Source organism: Anser cygnoides, chromosome 3 (assembly GCF_040182565.1).
Source record: "Anser cygnoides isolate HZ-2024a breed goose chromosome 3, Taihu_goose_T2T_genome, whole genome shotgun sequence".
Taxonomy (NCBI): domain Eukaryota; kingdom Metazoa; phylum Chordata; class Aves; order Anseriformes; family Anatidae; genus Anser; species Anser cygnoides.
The window spans coordinates 60938732-60964037 of record NC_089875.1 but is presented as its reverse complement, the minus strand read 5'-3'; the positions used below and the strand labels follow the sequence as shown (position 1 = coordinate 60964037).

Genomic DNA, 25306 nt, shown 5'->3' with positions numbered 1-25306 from the left:
ACACACATTTTGTGTTTCTCACTATAAACATCCGCAAACCATCCATATAAGCATTTTGAAACCTTAATGTAAATGCTATATGCTACCTTTAAAGATAGGGGTTTTGGTTTAAACAGTTTTTGGTTGTTCATTTTCTTTTTCAAATTCTTAGTATGGCAACCATACATATAATACATTCTTCCCTAATGGCTACACAAATAAATGAGGCTTTGGCTTTTCTCCAGATATTTTCCCATTGTTAAAAGGAATATCTGTTTTTAGACCCTTTCCCGTTTTTCCGTAAAGGTAGCCTTATCTTCTTGGTTCATCAGTTACACTTCGTTACTGATGTGGAACTCAGGCTCTTTGAGGTAGCCTTTCCTGTAATTACTGTTTCTGTCATCAATTGTCCCCTGAAACTTGGGCTATGTAATTCCTTAGGCTTCACATTAGGATTCAGTGTAATTCCTTAGGCTTATATGGGGAAAAAAAAATCTACCGGAGCTCTTAGGAGATATTTAATTTTGTTGTCTTATCATTATGGAATAGCTGTTAATGTTTGTAAGCCCTTTTTCCATCATTGTCTACATGTGGAAATAGATAACCCTGGCTGAAGTTCTAGATTGGTTTTGGTGAGTGAAGTTAGAAAAGAGTTTTGAGAGACTGATACTGAGCCAAAATATCAAGACTCATAAGATTCTAGGCTTGTTTAGTCATGTTTATGCATAGATCCAACACACTTTCATGCATATTTTTTCACACATAGATCCAACATATTAAAAACACTTACAAAGAAATTATGGAACTCTGTAATAAAAATCTCCCAGTTCTGAAGCCTGAGCAGTATTCTCTCACTTCATTAAATCACTACATAGAAGGAATTCTATCTAGGAGAAGAAAAGAAGGTAAAAGGATTTTTAAAACAGGAGGCAATGGGCAATAAATGGCATCAGTAGTATAGTGGTGGAATTAAAGAATGCAAATGAGGGGTCTCAGCTCTAAAGAAAGAATATATATTGCACAGTGCTGACAGTAGTAAATTCTGTTCACATTCTGTGCACATAGAGGCTCATCCTGAGGTGAGCAGCATGCTTTCTCCTTACGTCTTTTGTACCTTTATATGTCCAGAGTAAGAATGTTTCATAGCTGAGGCTTTCTGACAGCCTACAGAAAGACACAAGGATTTTGAGAGCTCTTTTCAGCTCATAGTATAGCAATGAAAATACCTCACATGAATCACTGATTATTTGTGTTTGCTCTATTGGAGCCACAGGTGATTAGCTCAAGAGTTTCTTCTTCTGTGAAGAGAAATAGGAATGAGAATAAGAAAGGGTAATAAAAGAGGATATTAAGAATTTGAGGGGGCTCACATGTGAAGAATCAGACAACTGAGACATTTTTCACTTGTCTGCTCAAAATTTTCTTATGCCATTCTACTGAGGAGTTGTATTTAAAAACAGCACATCCTAATCATAGGGAAAAAAAGAAAAAAAAATGTTTAAAACACTTGATTGCAATGGGTGTCCAACCTTCAGTTTTTAAAAATGAGCAGAGGTAATTCAGACAGAGGGAATTCCATGTTGCCTCATATTTATGGTTTTAATTCTCAATGTCCTACAAGTGCACATGTAGGAGTGAGTGTTTTTTTTGCCTTGTCTTTCTATGAGTGCACAACATACATACTGCATATACATGAGTATCAGTAGGGGGATATGTTTTCTAGAAAATATACAATGCTCATTGGGCAGTATTGAATTAATAAAAAACGAATAAATGAATGAAGAAAAATCACTAAATAAGACATGCTCTGTGAATGCAGAGACTATTCCACGATGTGGGAGGAATTAGTCCAGCCAAGAAACGTAATACTATGTATTTAAGGAAATTTGGCTCTTTAAGGAATGATGATGCCTTTTACTCAGCTATTACACCTTTTTTAGCATAACTTAAAACCTCAGGCAATGATTTTATGATACCAATGTGTAACTCCTTAAAAAGATATCCTTCTTAGTCAGATGATAATTATTCATTAGTTCCTGAAAATCAATTAATTTGGGTACTTCAGACTGGGTTGTCTGGAATAGGGACACCCAAATCATCAGTCTTCTTAGAAATCTGCAGCTTCTATGCTTTAAAATCTATTGTCTTATAATGAAAAGGGATTAAATACATTTACATGCTTTTTAATGTAGCACAATTGGAGGATTTCTATGTAAGCTCTCAGCAAAATTTAACAAATTGAAACAAATATCTTCTGTAATGTGGAAAATATTATACATGAATGCATGTAAATTGTTTATAGATATTGATAATGACAATTTTTCAAGTTCTATTACTGCACATTAGTATTGCCCAGGAATGAGCCACTGTTGCTGGCTGGAGCAGAATGATCACATACAGGAATTTCTGCCTCCCTACCTTAATGTTTTGCAGCTCTTCATACAGATTAGCTTATGCTGAAAAGTGTTTCAGCACTAGCTTTTCCCAGAGATGCACATCCCTTCACTCAGCAAACTGGCTTGCCTCAGCATCAGCAGCATTTTTTTTTTGGTAGTTAGCTAAGCACAAGGATCAGTTGCAGGTAGTTTCAGTGCTGCAGCATGCAGTGCTGCTGATAGGCCAGGCAGGGTAGCTTCTGACAGCATGAGCGGGTCTGGCTTCCAGAGCATCTCTGCCTCCAGCCAGGCCTATGGTTTTGCTCAACACAGTCTGAGCTGCAAGTGAGGGCTGTGGCTGCCTTTTCTAACAGCTTCTATTCAGTTGACCTATCAGTCATAATTGGGGCTGAAATAAAAGATGAAGCAGGTAAGCACTCTTCTCTATGGTAAATTAAGGGAAATGTCTTGTCGCAAACAATACACAGAGCCCTCATTACTTGTCACCATTAAAGTTTATTTTTAGAATTGGTCCTTAGCCCACTTCTCTGACCAAAATATTGCTTTGGTCACCATACTATTTTAAAATTTCCCTCAGAATAGAGCCAAGTTACATGGATAAAAATAGCCTTTGTATCCATCTCTTTTCAGTAGTGGCCACTCCTCAGCCATGGGTGGACAGCAGAGCTGGTAGCTATTACCTTAATTTGTAACAGTTTCCTCATCTAATAGGCCAGATATTATTGGCAAGACAACACAAAATAATAAAAGAGAAAAAGATGTTCGAGTGCAAAAGGGAAAAAACAAAAAAAATCTTTGAAATACTTCTTCAGAATAAAAGCAGCCATAGACGTTATTGACACTTGTCAATAACAAGTGGACTGACACCTGGACATACCTAACACCACTTGTACCTGTTGCTGTGGTTTTCAGCAGTGGTTGCAAGCACTCTGTCCCTGTCCACACGTGGCCCAGGAGAAGGCTACACACATCTTGCAACCTGAGATGCAAGCGTGGAGGTCAGCTGGGGATATAACACTTTCAAGGTCATGCAGAGCTGCCACTGCTACCTGTCATGACTCACAGGCATTGCAAAGTGATAAACTCCTACTCGGCTCCCTGAAGAAAACACCATCGTTTCTGAAGTGTGGTAACAGTGTTACATTTCAACATGCATTTGTTTTTTGTGCACTCCTGCCAATTACACTTACACTCTAAGGGTGACCATATAGCTATAAATTATAATAGTTCAGAATAGCTGTTTGAAACCAGGTCCTTAAAAATATGTCAGCATCTAAGAGTTATAAGGCCTCTGTTACCAAGCTATGTTAAAGGTTTATTGTTCATGGCATATTTATGTTTGCTTTCTTCCTCTGAAGTAATACTATTCCCGTGTTAACCATAAGAAAACAGTTACAGCTATACAACATGGTAGGTATAATTCTCTATAAGCTACCTAGTCCTGGTTTCCTAATCAGCCAACATTATCCAGTGTAGCATGGTGCTTTTGCAGCTTATATCCGTGGTCTTCTTCACAGAGAAATCAGGGCAAGAGAGAAGGGAGAAGTAGGCTCCAGATCTCATCCCAGCACTGAGCTATGTCACATCAAACCTGGAAGTTTGGAAGAAACCTCCTGAGTTTAGGCAGCTTAGATGTAGCCAGAGGAATTTCTTAGGATCATGCAAGCAACATGTGACAGCAGGGAGTTAACTTGTATCTACTCATTTAAAAAAAAAAAAAAAAAAACCACTACTTGCTGAGGGTGTATGTAATGTGTGGCATATCTTTTGGATGCTCTTGTGCTGACATCTGTAGAGATGTAAGACCATTAGAAAAGCACATTTCTTTGTCTATTATTTCCCCACAGAGAATGTCTAAAGGAGAGGGAAAGGGAGTAAATGCCATTAATAAAATGAACCCCCATAAATAAGAGAAGTTATTGTGACAGCTGCTGAAAACAAGACTGTTTTAGTTATTCTCTTATGAATATTCATACAGCCATTATCACTGCTGTTTTCTAAAACTTTGAAGTCTGAGTTTGTAAAATTTATACTTTCATAGAATCACAGAATCACATACTTGGGTTGGAAGGGTCCTTAAAGATCACCCAGTTGCAAACCCTCTGCCATGGGCAGGAATGCCACCAGCTAGATCAGGTTGCCCAAGGCCCCATGCAGCCTGGCCTTGAACACCTCCAGGGATGGGGCCTCCACAGCTTCTCTGGGCAGCCTGTGTCAGTGCCTCACCACCCTCTGAATAAAGAATTTCTTCCTTATATCTAAATCTCCCCTTTTTTAGTTTAAAACCATCTCCCCTTGCCCTATCATTATCTGCCCAAGTAAAAAGATGTTCTCCATCTTTTTTTACAAGCCCCCTTTAAGTGGGCTTATAGGAACTGAAAGGCCACAATGAAGTCTCCCTGGAGTCTGCTCTTCTGCAGGCTGAACAGCCCTGGCTCTCTCAGCCTTTTTTCATAGGAGAGGTGCTCCAGAATCTCCGATCATTTACGTGGCCTTTATCTGGACCCACTCTGACATGTCCACATTCTTCTTGTGCTGGGGTCCTCAGATCTGGATGCATTACTCCAAGTGGGGCCTCATGAGGGCAGAGCAGAGGGGGACAATCACCTCCCTTGGCCTTTTGGACACTCCTCTGTTGATGCAGCCCAGGACACAGTTGGTCTTCTGGGTTACAAGCACTCTCTGCTGTCTCATGCTGAGCTCATGCTGAGCTTTTTGTCCACTAGAACCCCCAAGTTCTTCTCTTCAGGGCTGCTCTCAATGAGTTCTTCTCCCAGTCTGTGCTCATGTCTGGGATTGCCCTGACCCAGGTGCAGCACCTTGCACTTAGCCTTGTTGAACCTCATTAGGTTCACATGGGTCCATTTCTCAAGTTTGTCCAGGTCCCTTTGTATGGCATCCCTTCTTTCTGTTGTATTGACTGTACCACTCAGCTTGGTGTCATCTGCAGACTTGCACTCCATCCCCTTGTCTACGTCATTGATAAAGATATATAAACAGCACCCGCCCCAGACTGTTCTGTCCCTCCTCCGAGGGACACCACTTGTCGCCAGCCTCCACCTGGACATAGAATCATTGACCACAACTCTCTGACTGTGGCCATCCAGACAATTCTTCATCCACTGAATGGCCCACCCTTCAAATCCATCTCTCTCCAGTTTGGAGATAAGGATGTCATGTGGGACCATGTCAAAGGTCTTACAGAAGTCCAGGTAGATGACATTATTTATTCTCCCCTTGCCAACTGATATAGTCACTCCATCAGAGAAGGCCACCAGATTGGTCAGGCAGGATTTGCCCTTGGTGAGGCCATGCTGGCTGTAGCAGATCACCTCCTTCTCTTACATGTGCCTTGACATTGCTTCTAGGAGGGTCTAGTTCATGATCTTCCCAAGTACAGAGGTGAGACTCACTGGTCTGTAGTTCCCCGGGTTTTCCTTTCTACCCTTTTTAAAAATGGGAGTGATGTTTCCCTTTTTCCAGTGACCAGGGACTTCTCCTGACTGCCCTGACTTTTCAAATGTGATGGAGAATGGCTTGGCGGTTCAGTTTCATCAGGTGGTCTCTTTTCAAGCAGTACTACTGATATGTTTAAGTAGATAACTTGCAAAGCTTCAAAGCTTTGGTGAGTCCATTTTATTAAAAGAAATATTTAAATTTCTGAATGTTTATTACAATTTATCTTAGTATCTTGGAATTCAGACAGAAAACCTAAGATGAGGATTTTCTCATCAGATTCTTTTGCCTGGAAACAACTGAAGGGTAGCACTTTCCTGACTGTTCTCAGCCTTCCGCTTCTGATCTCCACAGAAACTGAGGATCACAGCTGTCTCCAATATTTATTTATTTAGAGAGCAATGGAACATTTTGAACCTCAAAACAAAAAGAAGGAAAGTTTGGTTGTTTGAATTTCTGCCAAAGATGTGATGAATTCTACTAAACAATTGTTAAACAGCAATTGTTATAATTTAGTGCATTTAGTCTGTGCCAAATGCTACCCCACTATGCATTATTGTAATTTAGGGTGCAAGCAGCCTACCCAAATAACAGCACAAAACTTGGCTGGTTAGATTATCCAGCTATTTGTGCAAGGCTCCTCTTTGAACCAAACACAAGACACAAGTTTTGAGATACAGATATGAGTTTGGGTACTTTGAATTGTATCTTCAGTGACCATCCTATTCAAGATTTAAGTGGCCAAGCTGGGTATCTAAAGTTGTTGTTGTAAAAGTCTCCCTGTTTCTTACACTGAGCTTTGAATGAAAATTAGAACCTGTTTAAAACATCTAGTAAAACGAGGCTCTGACCACACAGACATCTGTTACCAAACTGGTCTAATCCAAACTGATTTGCACACCTACATACACACTGAGGTATATTGGCATTTAGTAATAACAAAACAAAACAACAACAACAAAAAAAGCAATTAGGAAAGTTATACTTGGTTAATGTTGCAGGGAAACTATAAAAATAACTTAAAACTGATGTATATGTTAAATAAAATAAAACATATTTGCCTTTGAGATTTAAATTTATAATCTACTAAGAGTTTTCAATTAAACAAAAATAATTAACTGTAGTAGACAGATACAAATCACTGAATGTGGATAGTTCTCCTTTACCTTTCTTTCACTCCTGACCATTTACCTCTCCATAGTTTAAAACTGGTTCAACATGCAAAACTCTGCTGGTTCCTCTTACCACGATACATCCCAAACCATTGGTAGCAGCCACAGGAAAAGGCATTAAATTCAGAGCTGTTAAGTCTGTTTTTTGTTGGATCAAAGTTATTTCAGAGCACTACAGAGATGCTATCAAATATTCCTGTCTCTTCTGTGCTCCATATAGCATACCTGCAAGCCACTGATCTCTTTACCCTGCATTAGCATTGTCCAGTGCTCACCCTTACTTCCATATACTTTCAGATAGAAAATGTTCACTAAGATTATTAAAGCTAGCTGAAAATTTTTCAGTGGAGTAGTTTTGCATTAGAAAAAGCAGTGTTAGTTTTTTCAGGAAAAAAAAAATTAACATTTTTTCAGGGAGGAAAAGTTGCTTCTCATTTCTCAATTTGTTAAGAAAACAACTAGCACCACATTCTGACCTTTTCTGGTAATTTTTGTTCCCTATTGTTTTGTTAATTTATTTAGTTTTTAATATTCTAACATGTTTATTCAAATATTATTCAAATACCAGGTTAAATGTTATCCAAATATCAGGTTATAGAATCTGTAATTCTAATGCAGTGTTTTAAAGCTATCTCAGCAGAATACTTGCTACATCAAAAGGAAAAAATACTTTCTCAGAAGTAATTTATTGAATTTTTTTAAATTCTGTCTGATGGACATTTGGTTTTAACTTCTAATTTCTAATAAAAAAGAAAATCTGGCATTTCCATGAAACAAATTCTGCTTTCCAACTTGCTACCATTAATACTGTTTTTATTATGTTAGCGATTGTATTCTGAACTACGGAACTGTGTTTTTTAAATGAAAATATTAAGGAACCAGCAGGCAGTCCTAGATGAGCATGCACTTCTGTTTGCACTGTGTGACTAGAAAAGGAAGTACATGTTCATGCAAAAATGAGACTTAAATAAGTATTTCCTATCGGAGTTATACAAGCACATGTGATGGCATAGTTGGAATCCTGAGATTTAGCTGTTAAAAAAGCAGCTGATGCAGATGGCAAATGTCAGCAAAGGAGATGCAGTTCATTTTCCAATTCATTGGCATAGGAAACTAGTGGTTTAATAGGGTGATAGGCCAACTGATGTTTGATTTTTTTTCCACATAGTCACACAATCTGGTAAAAGTTACATCACTTCCTTGCATGCTAGCCCCACTAAATTGTTTCCTGTGCCAACGTTCCAACCAAGGCTGGAAATACCAGAGGATTTCTTTCCCTTTCTGAAAAGCCAAAGTTAATGGTGGTTGAAACCAGTTTCGTCTGGTATTACTTCAACATTGATATTATATTTTAAAAAAACAGCAAAAACTATGTAATGGGTTTCATTGAAGTGCATAAGAAGTTCCTGATAAAAATAACAGAAATAATTTTACTTCAGTTATTTAATATATGCATAGTATTCCACTAAAAACAAGCCAACATTAGCAAGAAGATAAACTAGACCATCATTTAACTTTTTTTTTTTTTTAGTCTAGTTTTAGGACACAGTAACAAAGATTCTGTAAAATCTCCGCTTCTCAAAATGCTCAGGTTTATGAATAGAGCTAAATGGAAAGTGAATACAGAACTGGGGAGTAGGGTTGTCCCTGGCTCCTTTGAGCACTGAAGTTTTCTTTCCTTGGCTAATGGAGACACACAGTCTTTCAGTAAACTGTTCTGAGTGCAATTGGTACCTTGCAGACTTCAAAAAGAGTGACATTTTGCTAAGTCCATGCTTATAGAGACAAGACACTGCCTATCATTCTAAGAATCTGAGCTTGGTTTCTGAATAAAGCATCTTCAAAGTGCAAAGGCGAGTAGCTGAAAATGCGTGTGGGAAAACACTCTCACATTTAGCATTCTCTTTCCCCCAGAGACTGCTGAAAAGTTTACTGTTGTTCTTATTAGAGGTTTTCTGTCAGCAGAGGGCAAGCTAAAGAGAACAACCCGAAAGTCTTAAAATTCTGAGATGAAGTAACAGGCATGTCTTCCAATTGACTTGACATATGATATTGTGGACCTCAGAAAAATAGATCAAGCACAGGCGGATGTAGTGCCTGGGCTGGAAAGTACTGAACAGATAGTTAAAGGGAAATGGAAATTTCTTCCTGATTCTCCCACCTGAAAACTTCTGAAATCACTTTGCTGCTGATGGAAAGAGTTGTTTATGGATGTCAATACTGTGACCAAATCTTACATCTTGATGCCTTGCTAAGGTCTGGAAAAAAAAATACATAGAGTACAGCATTTGCATGGCTGTCTTGTCAGAATAACCTGAATACTTTCTTCTTTTACCACAATTTTGATCAATCAGGCATTTTGTTCAAATAAAGTATCTTACAAGCACTGGGTATCTAGATATATATTCCTGTCATAAGAGCTGGGCAGAGCCCTACAAAATGATGTGTGATTGTCTGGACTGAAAAGCAAATTGTAGCAGATATCTTAGGAAACACTGGAAAACATTTGTGGTTTTACATATGGTCAGGATATCTTGGAAAGCATACTACAGCTGGAACTACATTACTGAGAGCAGCCTGCCCAAATAAGTCTGAGAGAAACAGATTTTCCAGAAAACCTCCCTTCCATCTGCAAACCTAGTGGATGCCTTTAACCAGTTATAGATACTACCTACTCATTTTTTTCTTTCTGCAGCATCAAGACTACATTTGGAGTGAAAGCTCTAGTGAATAAAAAGAACCAACATGTTTGCGTGACTATTAATGGGGTTTGATAGCACAGTCATAAAATGCCAGCACAGTTGTGATACCAGAGGTCCAAAGCTGCTAATACCAGTGGAGTTACATTTACACAAATCCATTTGTAAGAAACGCTAAGATCTTGATTACAGTAAATATGGCCTGATTTTGCAGTCAGGAGAATCTAGGTCAGAGGGAGCTTAGTTTATTCACTATTTTGTTTGTGCATCAGTTAGACCTTTCCCATGACTCCTCATCTCTATCTCCTCTCCATCCCTGCAGCAAATTGCACACGCTGCTGTTATGCATGATGCAAGCAGGGAAAAGCTAAAAGGAAAAATTTAGTGATCAGATCTTGCAATATCTGATTTACAAGTGAAGAAGCAAGCCCTATTGTTCCTCTGCATTTATCACTTTATTTATGTCCCATTTTTTCTTACTGTAATATGCTTTCTTTGACAAAAAATATAAACTAAATAAAATAGATAATGAAGATTTTTTGGCTAATCACTTTATTTTCATAATGGCAAAAGACAAGAAAAGACAAAATCATAGTTGCTAGTGTTTTCCATGTATCATAAAGGGCAAGGACACGATAGGCTATACAGCCACTAATACAATCTCATTGAGGTAATAAGCGAAAGAAGAAATATTTCAAATGTGACACATCTCTCATCTTTCACATTGCTGCCATAATTTTTAGATTCTTATCTTCTACTTGAGAAAATATGTATGCACGTGCTCAGCTTTAAAGGCAGCAGTAATCCTTTTGAATTCATTGAGACTGTTCGATATTAGTTACGTATTTAAGTGATATGCGTCTCTCATCTGGTTAGTCCCCTTTTCTACTCAGTCTTTTTTTAAACTGTTCGCAAAAAGGAATCCTGCAGGATGCTGCAGTTACTACTGCTATAGGACTATTAGAAAGATAAATAGCATTTCCACTATCCCATGTAATAAGTTATTATTTTAAGCCTACCTGAATTCTACCTACATTTTCAACTAGATGCGGCTTTCTGAGCCTCCCACTCTAATACCCTTGTTTATTATTAAGTATCCAATGCAAAACCATTACAACGATCACTGCATAAGAGCTTTCTCTGGGGATGGCAAAGAGTTTTTTCTTAAACCTCTTGGCTTGCCTTGGCTCAGGTAAATCTCGCTTGTGTGTCAGAATTCATGGAGGACATGGAGTTTGTCAGATACATCGGGCAATACAATTAAACGTAGAGCTGGCAATTTCCTTATTCCTCCTTTAAAAAAAAAAAAAAGAGTAAAAAGAGTAAATGAAGATCAGCAGCTTATTTTCATTGTTTTCTTATAACTGTTTATAGGTGATGTGACTCTATTATCTCTTATGTCTGTTTTTTCCTTTAAAGCCCCATAGAATGTGGGAGATTTGAAGCATCCTAGTTAATATGCTGAACTTTTAATTCTCCAAAGCAGGCAATGGAAAAATTACACAACCTCACTGTTTCCAATTAGTTATGGACTTCTGTTTATTCCTTTACCACAAACATTTTTGCTTAGTTAGTAGTACAAATTGTTAATCATAAAAATGTGCTATCTCACATGCGCTAAGAATGAAAAAGGAATTGATTCCTTGCCCTACAGAACTCAAGTGATCCTCACTCTTCCATTTCCAGAACCTTTTCCCAAGGAGTCTGATCAAGTATCCACAATATCCACAAGATCACCATGAACCTATAGTGCTGACTGTGTTTAACATTTCCCAGTAGGTGAGGCTCTCAAGGAGTGGTGCTGCATCCAGCTCAGGCAATAATAAACAGTGCGTCCTACCATTCCATTAGAAATTCATCTCACTACCCTTAACAGTGGGTTGGTAGCAGATAAACAAAATCTCCTACTATGTACCTTGAGTACGCATAAAAATATGTAAGTACATTGTTAAGAATTCATAATAAAAATAATATATTAAAATTATGTTAGGGTTGGGGGAAAAAGTTCTGATGCAGGGCTTAGAGAACTTAGCATGTCCAGACTGGAGCAAAGACATAGTAACTGTCTTCAAATAAATACAAAAATATTCATATGTAATAAGGTACCAGTAATAACAGAGGGAGGCAGCTAAGAGCAACTGTTTTTTATTAATAAGAATAAAATTAAAATTATAAACATCTGGAATGAGACAAATGTGGGGTAAAGAATAAGACAATTATACTAAGATTTTTAAAGCAATGAAGAAGCAGGAGCTCATTTTTAAAGCAGGAGGTCATTAGAAAAATTTGTGTAAGCTCTGCACAGCTCTGCCTGCTTATGTTTTCTCTGTCATAACCTCCAATCCTCTCCAGCATTCTTTTCCCTTGTCTTTTCTAAATGTTATTTGTTCACACTCTTATGTTCTCTATTTATGCTGCCCTACAAAAGTGCAGCACTTTTTTTTTCTTTATGTGTTACAATGACATCTCACTATTTGAAATCTTTTAATTTCTTAAACTCACATCACACCCCTGAAGCCTTCTAAAGTTTGATGCCATTGATGGTATCATCACTTGGTTCTGACCCTAGGCAAATGCCTGTCCTATTGTCTCTGTATGAATCTGTGACCCCAAGGACAGAGGCGATTCTGCTAATGAGTGCCATCTAAAGACACATGCTTTACACTTTCTAAAAATCACTATCATAAGATCTTTGAAACTGCTCTCTAAATTTGGAGTACTTAACATTTGCTAATCACTTTTGAAAAAAATGGCAGTCTGTTTTTCCATTATTTTTAATAATGTACTGTATAAATGGACAACATCAGATCTTTTCAGGTATCTAGTTTGGAATGCACTAATGTCAGTTGTGACACAAAGCTGATAGACAATTTCTTCTAGTGATGAATCTGCTATGCTAACAATTTGTGTTTTTCAAACTTTGGCTCTCAGATAGAAGTGCCAGGAAAAACAGAATATAGCTTCTCCTTTATATTGTTCTTTTAATACAGAAAGGCACAGATGCCTCTGCTCTAAGGAAGCTGTCAGCAAAGTTGTAGACTGGAGGTCCCGGCATCACTGACAGTACAGGCAAGCAGGAGGAGGTCACTGCTGGGCAGTGAAGCTTGGGGAGAGAAGCAAAAGGAAAAGGCTGGGGGGCTAGAGGGGAGAATCAAGGATCTTTCTTCACCATTCTTTTTTTACAGCTTTTGTGTGTCTGGCCTGATTTGTTGTGGGAGAGCTGCTGGAGACAGTGTATTTGGCACAGGCCAGGGTAGCTCAAAGCCAAAAGGATGGTGCTATTGCCAGTTTAAACCATGGCTTTTCTTTTCTTTTTTTTTTCCTCTTTCCCACTCCCTCCTTTTTCTTTGAAGAAGGGAAAAGAAAAAAGGGGAAGAAAGGGACTTGCAATGAAAACCAGAGGAGTGGGCTAACGAAGGCCCTGCAGGCTTCAGTAGACTGGAAAGATACACGAGGCACTTCCTCTACCATCTGGCATGCACTTCTGCTGCTGCTGCTCTTGGTACATAGCTTTGGAGTGAATAAGCAAACAAGTAAAACTTTTTAAGACACACCAATTATGAAACACCAGCTATTAATGTGCCAGCTTACTCCCTTCCCTTTTCTCCCGCCGCAATACTCCTTTCCTCAAGTCTTTTCCAGTTCTCATGTCTACCTGCGGAAATAAGCACTGCTTTGTCAGGTTTTCAGAGCTGACTCTGATCGCCTGTCCATTGGCACTACTTCTCACGAGGAACAAGGCCCAGAGCCAATATATTTATACTACCATTGTTATCACTCCTGCTTCTTTGACTCAAGAAATGCAGTTAGCAGCAATGAAGTGATCCATCTCTGTTCAAAGATTTCCTTCCAATTTTGCTGGAGTTGAGAAGGCAAAAGAGAAGTTTTAGGTGAGCTAACCTTGTTCAAGGACTGCTTTAAATACAGTCACAAATGGCTGGGTACACTTCTGTGTAGGAGTATATGTTTTAATTCTGATGGTTTTTCCCAAGTGCAGTGAGAAGTGTTATGTCGAGGTCACATCTTCAAGCTGCATAAAACATTACAGCACAGCTGAAGTCAGAGAAACACAGAACCTGCAAATTCTGATGATTTTGTCTCTTGAAAGTCTCTGAAAGTGATGCTACAGCTGATTTTTGATACCAAAAACTTCATAATCATATATAGACCTTTCAGGTTTTCTTGTAAGTAGCGCTGATCTGGCTCCACTCTAATCACACACAAAAAAAAAAAAAAAAAAAAAAGACAAAAGAAAAATTCACTTAATCACAGCAGAAATCTTAGATGAGTTAAGGATAATTAATCATTGGATCTTGTACAATTTCAAAGCACAAGTTCAGTAAGAATCAGATGTATTAATTTACAGGTAGACTCATTAATGCCAGACATTTTTTACACAACTTATTTCTTTTATTTGCAACTGCTGATCCTTAAACTGACCAGAAAGCAGGAAGAAAGAAACTACAAGCTATCTAGAGCAGTCACTCTTATTTGACACTATTTGACATCCCCAGAAAAAAAAAAAAAATAGACACAACCTGCTACATTTATTACGTAGTTTCTTGAAATAATACATCTATAACAACAGATCATGTTTTCACTTTGTTTTTTGACTGGCCTCCTGCTTTGCATCTGTAGACTGTAAATGAAAAAAAAGCCTCAACAATTGACTCTTCAGTTCTGACTGCCTGAACATATCCACAAGGCAGGTATGTGTTCAAGTGACCCAACCACAGTCAACACAAAACTTTTCACAATTTTAAGGATATAAAAAGATAGTGTAGATTTTAAAAACTCAGAAGATTACTTATTGCTACAGTCAGGAGATTTGGTGGTTAAGTGTGGTTAAGCACCTAAACATTCAGATATTCATCTAAACATTGGGCTGGGCATGTATCTGTGAATACATTCTCTTCCAAGATATCTGGTATTTTTTGCATGCAGTCAAGCTGGAAATGCCACAAGGATAGACTTTCTTTCACGGTATTCTGGCACTTCTGGCACTTCTGCTTCTGTCCCAGCAGGGAGTAGGAAGTGCAGAGGTAAACAAAGATGAAAAACAATAACTGGAAAAAAAAAAAAAAGTTAATGTAACTTCTTGTACTTCAAAACCAAAATAAAGTAGTTTGGGGATGAGGTCTAACTTGCTCAGTAGGCGAGTCTGTCTTCAAGCAATTTGTACTTCAGTTGCCTAGTTTATCCCTAACAGAAACAATATTGCTTTAAAAAGTAATTGCACAACATGTACTAATATGAAAAAACTGATATATCCTAATAAGCCATATAACATAAAAACAGTAAAATTTGACTTCTCACAAGATTATAACCATACACGGTATGAATGTTTATGCTTCTGCTACTGTATTGTGTATCATCTATTTGTTTTCTTTGTTCTTAACCCCTTTGTTCCAAGAGTCAGGATATCCTGACGCTAAGGACTCTGCAAAATAACAGTACAACAATGGTATAATTCTTTGGAAGCACTTCACGATTTTCAAGACAGAGTCAACTGAAAGTGTGGTATGCTAGCACTACAGCACTGCAGCCTACAGTCAAAATAAGGCTGGTTTTTGGAAAACAGTAGAGTTGCCAGTTCGAGGTGGGAACATTCAGATAAGTGTGGCAGACGGTCCTAGAGCAGAGGAAACATCACGTTGCATGCAAGGAAATACTATAACATCCACTAAAATGCAATTAGGTCTTCTGTGATTTTACTGAAAGCTAAGCACAGGTTCAAGAGACTACCTTTCCTGTAAGGAGTAATGGCTCGGGGACAGACCAGTACCAACAGCAACAGTTTGTATAAAGGCAAAATAAATGAAACTTCTGAAAAGAGTGAGGCACCTCGGGGTCCTGGGTGGCTGTGGTGCTGGCCAAAGGCAGCGGCCACGCTGAGGCAGGTGCTGGCCAGGCCCTGCTCAGCCCTGGCACGCCAGCCACCTCATTTCTGTAGGAGACAGAGCGCTCACCCAAGCCTTTTACCTTGTTGTTAAAGGCTTGCGGTGAATAATTGTCTTCTCATTGGAGCCTGCGAGTGACCACGGCCACCAGGCAGTGGCCTAATGCGAACCCACTCAGGTGGCACTTGCCGCCAACGTAACGGGGAGACCCCTACACACACACATACACACACACTCCCGCTTTTCGGTAACGGCCCGCCACCCGCTGCCTTCCCCCGCTCTCCTTTTTGCCCCCTTTCCCCCGGGCCGGGCTCTGCCAGCAGGGCCGCCCCGCTCCCCGCCGCCGAGCTGCCCGGTCCGGGACGCGAACCCGTGACCCCGCGTGCTGCGCTCGGGAGGCCCAAACCCGCCCGGGCCCCGCAGCCGGGGGCGCGGAGGAGCCCTCACGGCAACGCCGCGGGGCCCGAGGGGCGACCGCCCGGCCCCGGCCCCGGCCGCTCGGGGCTTGATCCGCGCTGCGCCAGCCCCCGCCGGCAGCAGGGGCCGGAGCCCCCGCCCCCGCCCCCGCCGCGGGGCTCGGCGCTGCGCGGCGCCGGCATGAGCCGCGGCTCCGCGCCTGCCCGGCAGCCGCTTCGCCTGGCGGCGGGCTGAGGGCGCGCACGGGGCGGCCGCAGCAGCGCGGCCGGGGCCGGGGACCCGGGGTCCCGGGGAGCCGCGGGGCCGGGGCCGGGGCCGGGGCCGGGCGGCAGCGGGGCGCGCCCCCTGCGCGGGGCGGCGGCGGCGGGCGGCCGGGCGCCCCCGCCCCGCTCTGGATGCCCATCGCGGCTGCTCGGGCCGGGGGGTGGCTGCGGCTCCCCGGCGGGGGGCGCGGGGCAGGATGCCGGTGCTGGAGCGCTTCTTCCCCGCGGCAGAGCCGGGCAGGAGGAGGAGGACGGGGGAAGAGCCGATGCCCTTTCCCATGGGCAGCCTGCCCGGTTATCAGCAGGGGACCCTGGCCTGGGACTTGCCCGAGATGATCAGGATGGTAAAGCTCGTTTGGAAATCCAAGGGGGAGCTGCGCGGGGCGAAGCACAGAGGGGTGCTGGAGAGCGACGATGCCCTGGGCGGCTCGGCAGGTAGGTCTCCCTCGCCCCCCTGCAAGGGGGCGCCGGGGTGGCGGGGAGCCGGCCCCGTCCCGCCGTGGGGCAGAGCCCGCGGGGCGGCTGGAGGGGGCTTAGGAGCGCGCTGCTGGCGGCTGCCTGCCCCCCGGCCCGGGGACGGGTGCCGCGGGGGGATGGATGCCGCGGGGGGGTGGATGCCACCGCCGCGCTCGCCGCTGCCGGAGCGGGGGCGGCCGCAGCCTCCGTGCGCCCGGGGCTTCCCCGGCGCTGCCGCCTCGGCCTCGCCTCCCCACGCCGAGCTCCGGGCGTGCGGGGCTCGTTTCACGCGAGGCTCCTTCCCCGGGGGGCTTCCCGGCACGCTGCCCTCCGCCGAGCTGCGCGGCAGCCCCGTGTCACCGCCGGGTCTCGGGGTGACCCCGCGCCGTGCCGCTGCCTTCCCCTCACCGCGGTGTGCTGCTGGCCGGAGGGCATGTGCGCCTCTAACTGCCTGAACCTCGTGTGTCGGACTTTCTCTTAACGCGGGAGCCGTATGGCAGCGTATCAGATGCTTTACTGAAGTCCTGGTCAGACTTCTTGCCTTTGCACTGGGTGCAAACGAGCTGTCATGTTAGCCTGGCGCCTCTTACTTCCAATTAGCTGATGCTCTGTCTTTCCCCATGCCCTACGACATCTCTTCTATTGAAGTCCGGCTCAGAAGCCTACGACTGTCTCAGCGTCAGTTGATATTTCTTTTATCCTCCTGTCATCACGCCACCTTGACTTAATAGGCCTGCTGAAAGTTTGTGGCTTGTGCCTTCCGAGCTCTGGATTCTCTTATCTCTGCAACCTGGTCACCGACCTCTTCCGGTGCCTTCAGTCTTCAAAGATCACGTCTTCATCTTCCTTTGCTGCTTCACTTACTGAGACCTTTATCTTACAGTATTTCATACCAGAATAATTTAATTTCTTCCGTACAATAACATCACTGCAGATATTTCAAAATGCTTGTGTATATGTGTGTGTGTATCTATCGTGTGTGCATGTAACTCTGCTTACAGACTTGAAAAGTAAACCTGTGTCTGTGCATCGCTTTTGGCCAAGGTCGGCCAGTTGGTCATTGTATGTTCATTATTTTACATGTTTGCAGGTAAACTAAGAAATGCATGGTTCACTTCTATTCTGCAAAAGGGAAGAAAAGTTTTCAGGCTCCAAGGAAAATTCTTGGAGAGAAGGAAAAACCTGCCTCCCTACTGTTTGGGAATCACTTTGGTTTAAAAGAATAATAAGTGAGATTGTTGTGGATAAAGCGAGAGGAGGTCAAATTGCTCTTTAAGACTTGGAGCAAATCAGCTGGGGATGTTAAGCAGCCAGCCAGGGAGATTGAGGTTTATGTGGTGAATGGTGAGCGTTCAGAGATGGACCCTAATCAAACAGAAGTTGAGAAATGCTGCATTGGTTGCACCTCATGTATGAGTAATAGTGGTTTTTCAGTATGCTTGTGTTATATCTAGTGAAATTAATTTCATTAGGTAACAAATGAGATTCGCCTTCAGATTCCTGGAGGCAACTAAAAATGTGCATGAATGTACAGAGACAGATTATTCCACTAGCAGGATATGAGTAACTTGCATTTACTCAAGTGGCTATTACTCGTATCCTGTGAAGGGACAGTCTTCTTCGTGGTGCCAGATCCGATTTCATAACCTCGGTTGACTTGCAGCACTACAAATCAGAGCAGAAGATGACTGTAGCCCTCAACACTTTAAATACGAATCATCAGACAGTTTGAGTGAACCAGACCTGGGTTGCTGGTTTTTCCTCCTCGGCAACAGTCATCCTAGTAGTTTTCCCTCTTGTGGTTTCATTTTAGTCACTTTAAGTACACTGGAGTACGTGGGAAAACCAGTAAATGCTGAAATCCCGTGTACTTAAGTAAGTGCAAAATCAAAGATTGTAACAATGGGGAAAAAAATCGTTTGGAAGGATCAGTAGTTTGAGGTGCTTGGCTTGGTGGGTGTTTTGTATGCGTTAAGCTCCTTAAAAAAAAACAAACCTATGTAACTTGCATCTTATAAAAAGGTACTGCTTCAGTAGGAGATCAGGTTTTCTTCAGGTGAAGCTAAAGCAAATAACTTCTGCTTGAGGTACTGCTAGTTAGGCAAATAAAGGTTGATTGTTCAGCAGTAGAGTTCACAGCACTTTCCACATCAAGGGCTTTTTCATTTAAGTTTGTAAGTGTTCATGTGATAACTCATGTTCTGTTATCACATGCTCATGAAACTATTTTGCTTACAGTAGAGGAGAAGGAAATAGATATGGATTCTGCAAGGAAACTCTCAGGATTTCTGCCTTGCTTGATCATGTTAATAGAGATTCTTCAATCTTAGCAAAGCAAATTCCTTTGACCTAGCCTGAGTGATTGGACCTGGCTTTGGGCTGGCATTTCAGAAAGGAACAACCTTCTTAACCATAGGTAGTGAGGGGGAAGGAGAGCTATATCTGGATGTGATATCAGTTCTGTGGATGGCAATGTCTTGGGGACCCATATAGCTTTATATCATACCACATTCCTATTTCCTGAGGTAGCTATTACAGATCAGAGCTATCTGTGGGTCCTGGGCTCTCAAATTCAAGAACTGTATCTGGGTCCTTCATCTTGTTCAGAACTAAGAATAAGGTACTGAATGTCCCTGCAAAAAAAGTCTTTGCAGTACATCATGCAGCTTATGGTTGGGATGAACGAAGAACCCAGATCTCAGAGAGACTGACTGCCTGGGTTTTCTGGTCTTCTTTCATTTTTCTCTTCCAAAGCAGTAAAATTCACATCTTGAGCCCTCTCTTATTGCTGCATTGCTTTTTAAAGTTAGTGTCAATTAAGACTGCAGACCTTTCTCCTGCTCCTGGCCTGCTGTTGCTTAGTAACTCTTTTCTTTCCCCGTTTCAATCCCTGACCAAATCAGTACGAAAGTGTGGTTTGGTGAGGACTCTCTTCAGCTGTGCCACAAGCCATTTAACATTCTCAAATTGGACATGTGATAGTAAGAAAATGCAATAATGGAACATAATTAATTTGAAATGCATCGGGTGGGAAATGGGTATAATTTGCTGTCATTCCTTGCAGGGCTTCAAAGATTATTTGCAAACCAATGCTTTTTACCTGTGTATATATATATATATATGTATATATAAAGTCTTGATACTCTTACAACTGAATTATTTGAATTATTTAAATATTTCTGCACTGAAACCATGTTGATGCCTAGGAGGGAAATGTGTTCTGTTTATGACCCTAACTTTCTTATCACCCTCTCTTACAGTTCAGCCACAACTTTGCAGATTAAACAAACCTGATCAAGGAACAGGTATAGCTCTGCCTGTAAGACTCTTCCTCATGAAACCTCACAACCTGTTAGATTTATAGCGATCATCCCAGATAACTCCTGTGAGACTTTCTGTACTGTTAGAGCCTTGCACATGTGCAGACTTGCAAGGCTTTCAGAGAAAGTACCATGGTACTTAGAATTATTGAGGCCATTTGAGACACTGATCTCTGTGGGTTTTTGAAATAACTCTGAATGTTTTTTTCCACCTGTCTCTCTCTGTCTGTAGATATTTTCTCAGAAATGTAGGTTCTGATTCATGCATGCATCACACTCATTGTTAACTGATGAGTCCCTTTGCCATGAGGAGGAAAAACAAGCAGTATCACACATCAGTCCTATCACAGTTTGCTGCTGGGAAAATCTCCCCCAGTTATTGGTGTGTCCGTTTACTACCCCTCTTCAATCAACTGCCTTCTTCCCTACTCAGCAATTTATTTGAACTTCTTGCCATCGCCCTAACTTTACTGCACAACAGGCCTTGCTCTTTCAGATCTTACAGCTGTTTGCTGAGCAACCCTGTACACCTGCTAGAGAGGTCAGAGTTAAATCGTGTGTGTGCTTCTTCAGTGACTGCTCTAAGGACTTCCCTAAGGTTATTCACAAGACCTCCCAAAGAATTAGTTCTTCCATGATAACCAAGGAAACCTGCCTTCTGCTTCATTTTTCTTTTGTGGTGAACAACTCTTAATCATGCTGCGCATGTTAAAATAAACTTCATGCTTCCCCATCCTGTCATTACTTGCTGAATCATTTTTAGTAGTGACGTCTTGAAACTCATGCATGCTTTTATAGTCCCATTGCAATAATTAATAACCATAAAATGATTAAAATCTGAATCATTTTATGCCAAATGGCGGGTTAACTTGGAAAGCTCATCATTTTGTGTAGTTGCTGTTGAGCATGTAGGTTCCACAGATGTAGATCCCAGCAATAAATAAAGCACAAAAGCTATCAAATGGCATTGTCTCAGCATCTGACCAGTTTCTTGTGTTATTCCTTAGATCGAAAACAACTTTGTTTGTGTCCCACTGAGAGATGCACAGCAGGCAGAAGGGCTGCTTGCAATGTCTTTCTGAAGTTAGGTTTTCTTTTCTTTTTTTTTTTTTTTTTTTAAAAAAGGCTTATGTTGAGACTTGTTAAATCCATTACACTTAGTAGGGATGAAGAATGTGAATTTGATGGAATCAAGTCTACCTGTGACAACCTTGATTGCTCTCCAGCTGTTGCGTTGAAATTCCAGCACCCAAGAACAGAAAATGTGCTCTTCTGTGTTCTCGTGTAGAGCTGGTTAAATCAGTGGAACAGTGCATGGCGGTCTCACTAAGAACAGTGAAATTAAGTTGTATGTGGTATCGCTATCATGTCGTGTGTATTTAGACCAAGTGATAAAAGACTTCAAATTCCGAGCACATCAGTAGGTAGTGCTTCTCAAACATAACTCTTCAGTTTACTGGCTGAACACAGGTCAGTAATATACGTAATTTGCACTTATTTTTGTCCAAAATGCTGTGCTAATTAGAGAATTGTTTTCAAAGATCACAAAGAAATCCTTTCGAGACATTAAATCATGGTCACTCTTTGAATTCTCGCCCTTTTTTAGCACCTATCTTAGGAGTATTTTAAAAATGCTGTTTAGAATGAGAAGTTGAACTGATAAAAGACTTTGGTTTTGCATATGTCAAAATGAGTTGCTATGTTTGCCAGCCAAGCTTTGGATTTGTTTTGGAGGTGAAACTTTTCACTGAACTCTACCTTTAAGGGCTTTTTTAAGGATTCTTTCCTACTTAATTGTTATGTAAATTTTCTGTTGTGGATTTGTTTGTGTTTGGGGATATTTGGAAATAAGTGCTAGACCTAAAGTAAACAGAGAAGAAATAATATAAAAATCTCAACAATTTCTGAATGGTCTTTCACTTTGGCCTTGCTGGCACAATTTTTGTTTGCTTTATTGTGAATGTCGGAAAACAAAATTTGTTTGCAGAAATGCTTGGAAAAGCTCTTCAAGCAGCTGTTCAGCTATGTACATCCACAACAGAAGGAAGAAGATTACAGTATATAGTTAAAGTTAGCAGATAAAATGTAATTGCCCAAGTTGGACGTTGGCCAGCATGCAGAAGGTAATGCTGCCCGTGTGCTGGGAAAGTGACAGAGTTTTTATTGATATGTCAACTAGAAACAAAGAAGCAGTCTGCTGAAAACTATAAACACAAATAGAGCAAATTCCAGCCAGTTGTAAAATGGTGGGGAAATCTGTTGCTGTCAGTGAAGCTGTGCTAAATATCAGGAGCCAAAAGTGGGGCTTTGTATATAAAAAGTATTTCAAAAGGAAAAGCTGCTGCACTGTAATACAAACATGCTTTGGGATTTTTTATTTTTGTGTGCTTCTTTGTTTCACTCTTTTATCTTTGGTAAATTAACTCTCGAGTGCTTTATATGATACGAAGAATTAAACTGATAAATGGCTACCAATAGAAAGCAGCAGTGATATTAGCCATGCCTGGCTAGTGGTGATAATTTTCTGATTGCTTAAATGTCACGAGAGAAACATTTAAAATGCATTGTGGGAGCCTTGGTACTGCATCTAGCTTCCAGTGCTTCTAAGACAGGAGTAGAGCATTGTGTGCAATGTTTGCTATTTTAGCTCTGTTTCATAATAAACTTACAGCTTGTGGTCTATCGTATTTCTTAAAACTATTTCTTGGAGGCATGCATCCCAAACAGCTTTCAGTAGTCCTGCTTCAGGAAGTGCGAGTTTGACTTTCTTGGCAGGACAAGGAAACGGGTGCCCATTTCATCATTTTCTCCACTATTAACTATTATGATTTCCTTCCCAGAGCTCTGCCCGCAGAATGTCCTAAAACATGTTATTTACGATTGCTAACATGATGCTTTGCTGCTGTCAGATTTCTAAGGGATGTCTTCCCAAACGGACAAACTTGGCTGAATCAGAGTTGTACTGCAGGAGCAGTGCAAGCTTTAGGTAGACTGACAAAACTCACCTGACCTCAGGCTGTTTCTTCGCAGCAATTATGCACCCAGTTTGGGCTGTGATGCTGTAAAATATGCTAGTCCTGCTGTCTTCTCAGTCTGGACTAGAAAGTGTAAATACGTAAAAGAAACCCTCTTGAGACTTCCAGCTTGAAACATGCCTTGACATTTGTTAAAAACTATTTAAAGTCCTAACATTTTTCTAAAAAGAGCATTTAAGCCTGGTTAATCATGGGATAAATTACAGTAACTTCTGAAGTACTTTTCTAGTTCTTGGTGTAAACTTGCAAATGCAAGACAAAAATGTCTCAGCTCTTCATTTTTTTCCTCAGCTTGCAACACATTATTTCTTCTATCACTGTTACGGCTACAAACAAACAAACTCTGCATGACAGAAGGAATAAATCCTTTTTATTAACCTCTTGGATAAAACATTCTTTCTGCTCTTCCATGGAAAGCCAGCTGTGTTTTTCTTTCTCTCCTCCTTATATCACCATAAGATCATACAAGTTCCTTGTCTTAACCTGTCGGCTTCTAGAAGGAGATGTTGTGCCGTGAAAGTTCCCAATGCTGCAAAGCTGAACATGGTTTGGTGTCAGGTGTATACAAAAAGGAAGTTCAAATGTACAAGGGTTTAGCAGGCTCATCATCAGTAGTATTGCTGTCAGATCCGTACATTATTACAGTAGCAGTTGACAAAGTCCTTCCACTGCTCTTCCAATAGAATATGCTGAAATGCAGGTATCCTCCAAAGTTCTCTCAGCAAATTAAACCTTTGAAATCGGTTAGCAGAGGCTGCTGGCATTCCCTGTGAGTGCTCCCTGGTCCAGGAAAATGAGGACGTGGTTCAGCTTTCTCAGACACCAGGGAGAGCTTTTGCACAGAAGCCCATGAGTTTTGCCCTACACCAAGATGTTCTGTAGCATGAAGCCTGCAGAAGGTGTGTTTTTAAGTGTCTCTGTATGGACAGGGGACCTTTTGGAGAAACTGCTGTAAACTTCCCCGGCTGTGATCCTTTCTGAAAGGGAAGTGTGTAAAGTTCTGTTTCCCATGGGAGAACTTGAAATTCTTTCCTGTTTCCATAGCCAGCTCCGGCTCGTACAGAGGCAGTACCCTTCGTATACGGTTAATCTCAGTGTTCTCCTACTATCCCTGACATAACATAAAGGCAAAGCATTACCTTTAAGGCCTACTTAAAATATTCTCTGTGCAGGTGCAGTTAAAGATGCAGCAGTATCCTGGAGGGTTTTGAGAACACTCTGTGCTGTGACGGGCACTGTTTCATTCCCAGTTGCTTAAGCACTGTCTTGGGATTGAATGTTTTGTTTTCAGTTGCTGGAATTACAAATCAGTCAGAATAACTCTAAACTAAGTATGACATGGTAGTGTTTTAACATTGCTCTTGAAAGTTAAGTTGTAAAGTAGGTTCATCTAAGTAGAAGGAATTAGTTTTAAGTTTGGTGGAGCTATATACCAAAATCATCAAAAATAGTGTGCTACACAAATGTGCCATGTAAGTATTCGATTAAAAAGTAAGCAGAATAATTGGAAAATGCAGGCAGAGAATAATTCTTAAATTATCAAAACTTTGACAGGTGCAGAAAAAACTTGAGTACACAGTCCACTAGTCTGTTTTTAATAGCTGTTGACTAATTTCTTCAGTGTCTAGTACTTCACTCTAGTGAAGTTCTAGTTCTAGTGCTGTACTCTAGTGCAGAAAAAGTGCTTCTCTGAACAAGCTTTCCATTAGTTAAGGGTAGTAGCAGCTATTTCTTTTAGGGTTATCTATACCTGTATCTTGATTATCAGTAGACCTGGTTCAGCAAAGCACTCAGGTGCTTATCCAAATAGCTGTGTGTTTTAAACTTTGCTTGTTCAAACATCTTCCAAACAGTTCATGTGTGCAAAACTTAAGCTGGAAATCTTGTAATTATAGGCTTTCATGGAAGATTTCTTATTTCCTGCTTCCAGCCTGAGTGGATATGCTGCAGAACAGCTGCTTTCACAGTAATTCAGCAATTGCGTTTCTAATTCCAAATGGAACTGAGAGAATAAAGGGGTAAGAGAGACTGGACTTCTGTGAAATGCCAAAAAGAGTGATTTGATCCAGCTTGGGTTTTGCACGCAGGTTTGTGTTATTAAAACGAGGGGTGGGGGGAGTAATTCTGTATGCACTGCTTGCAGATTACTTTGTTCAGATGATGCTCAAGAACATTAGCAGTGAGAAACTGAGAAAACTGCTTGTGAGAGATGC

The 25306-nt window shown here is 41.2% G+C and overlaps 1 protein-coding gene across 4 annotated transcripts in view; it reads left to right on the top strand.

Annotated features, from left to right (window-relative positions):
- The window catches only part of PDE7B (phosphodiesterase 7B), a 178348-nt gene that overhangs the window by 78848 nt on the left and 74194 nt on the right, over window positions 1-25306 (top strand). The window contains exon 1 of one of the 4 annotated variants that reach the window (XM_048075777.2): window positions 16376-16717. The exons of the other annotated variants lie outside the window; for them this stretch is intronic. Within the exon in view, the coding sequence (XP_047931734.1) occupies window positions 16480-16717 (238 nt within the window). The 5' untranslated portion in view covers window positions 16376-16479. Of the gene's footprint in view, window positions 1-16375; window positions 16718-25306 lie in introns of those variants that run through there. 4 annotated transcript variants of the gene reach the window in all.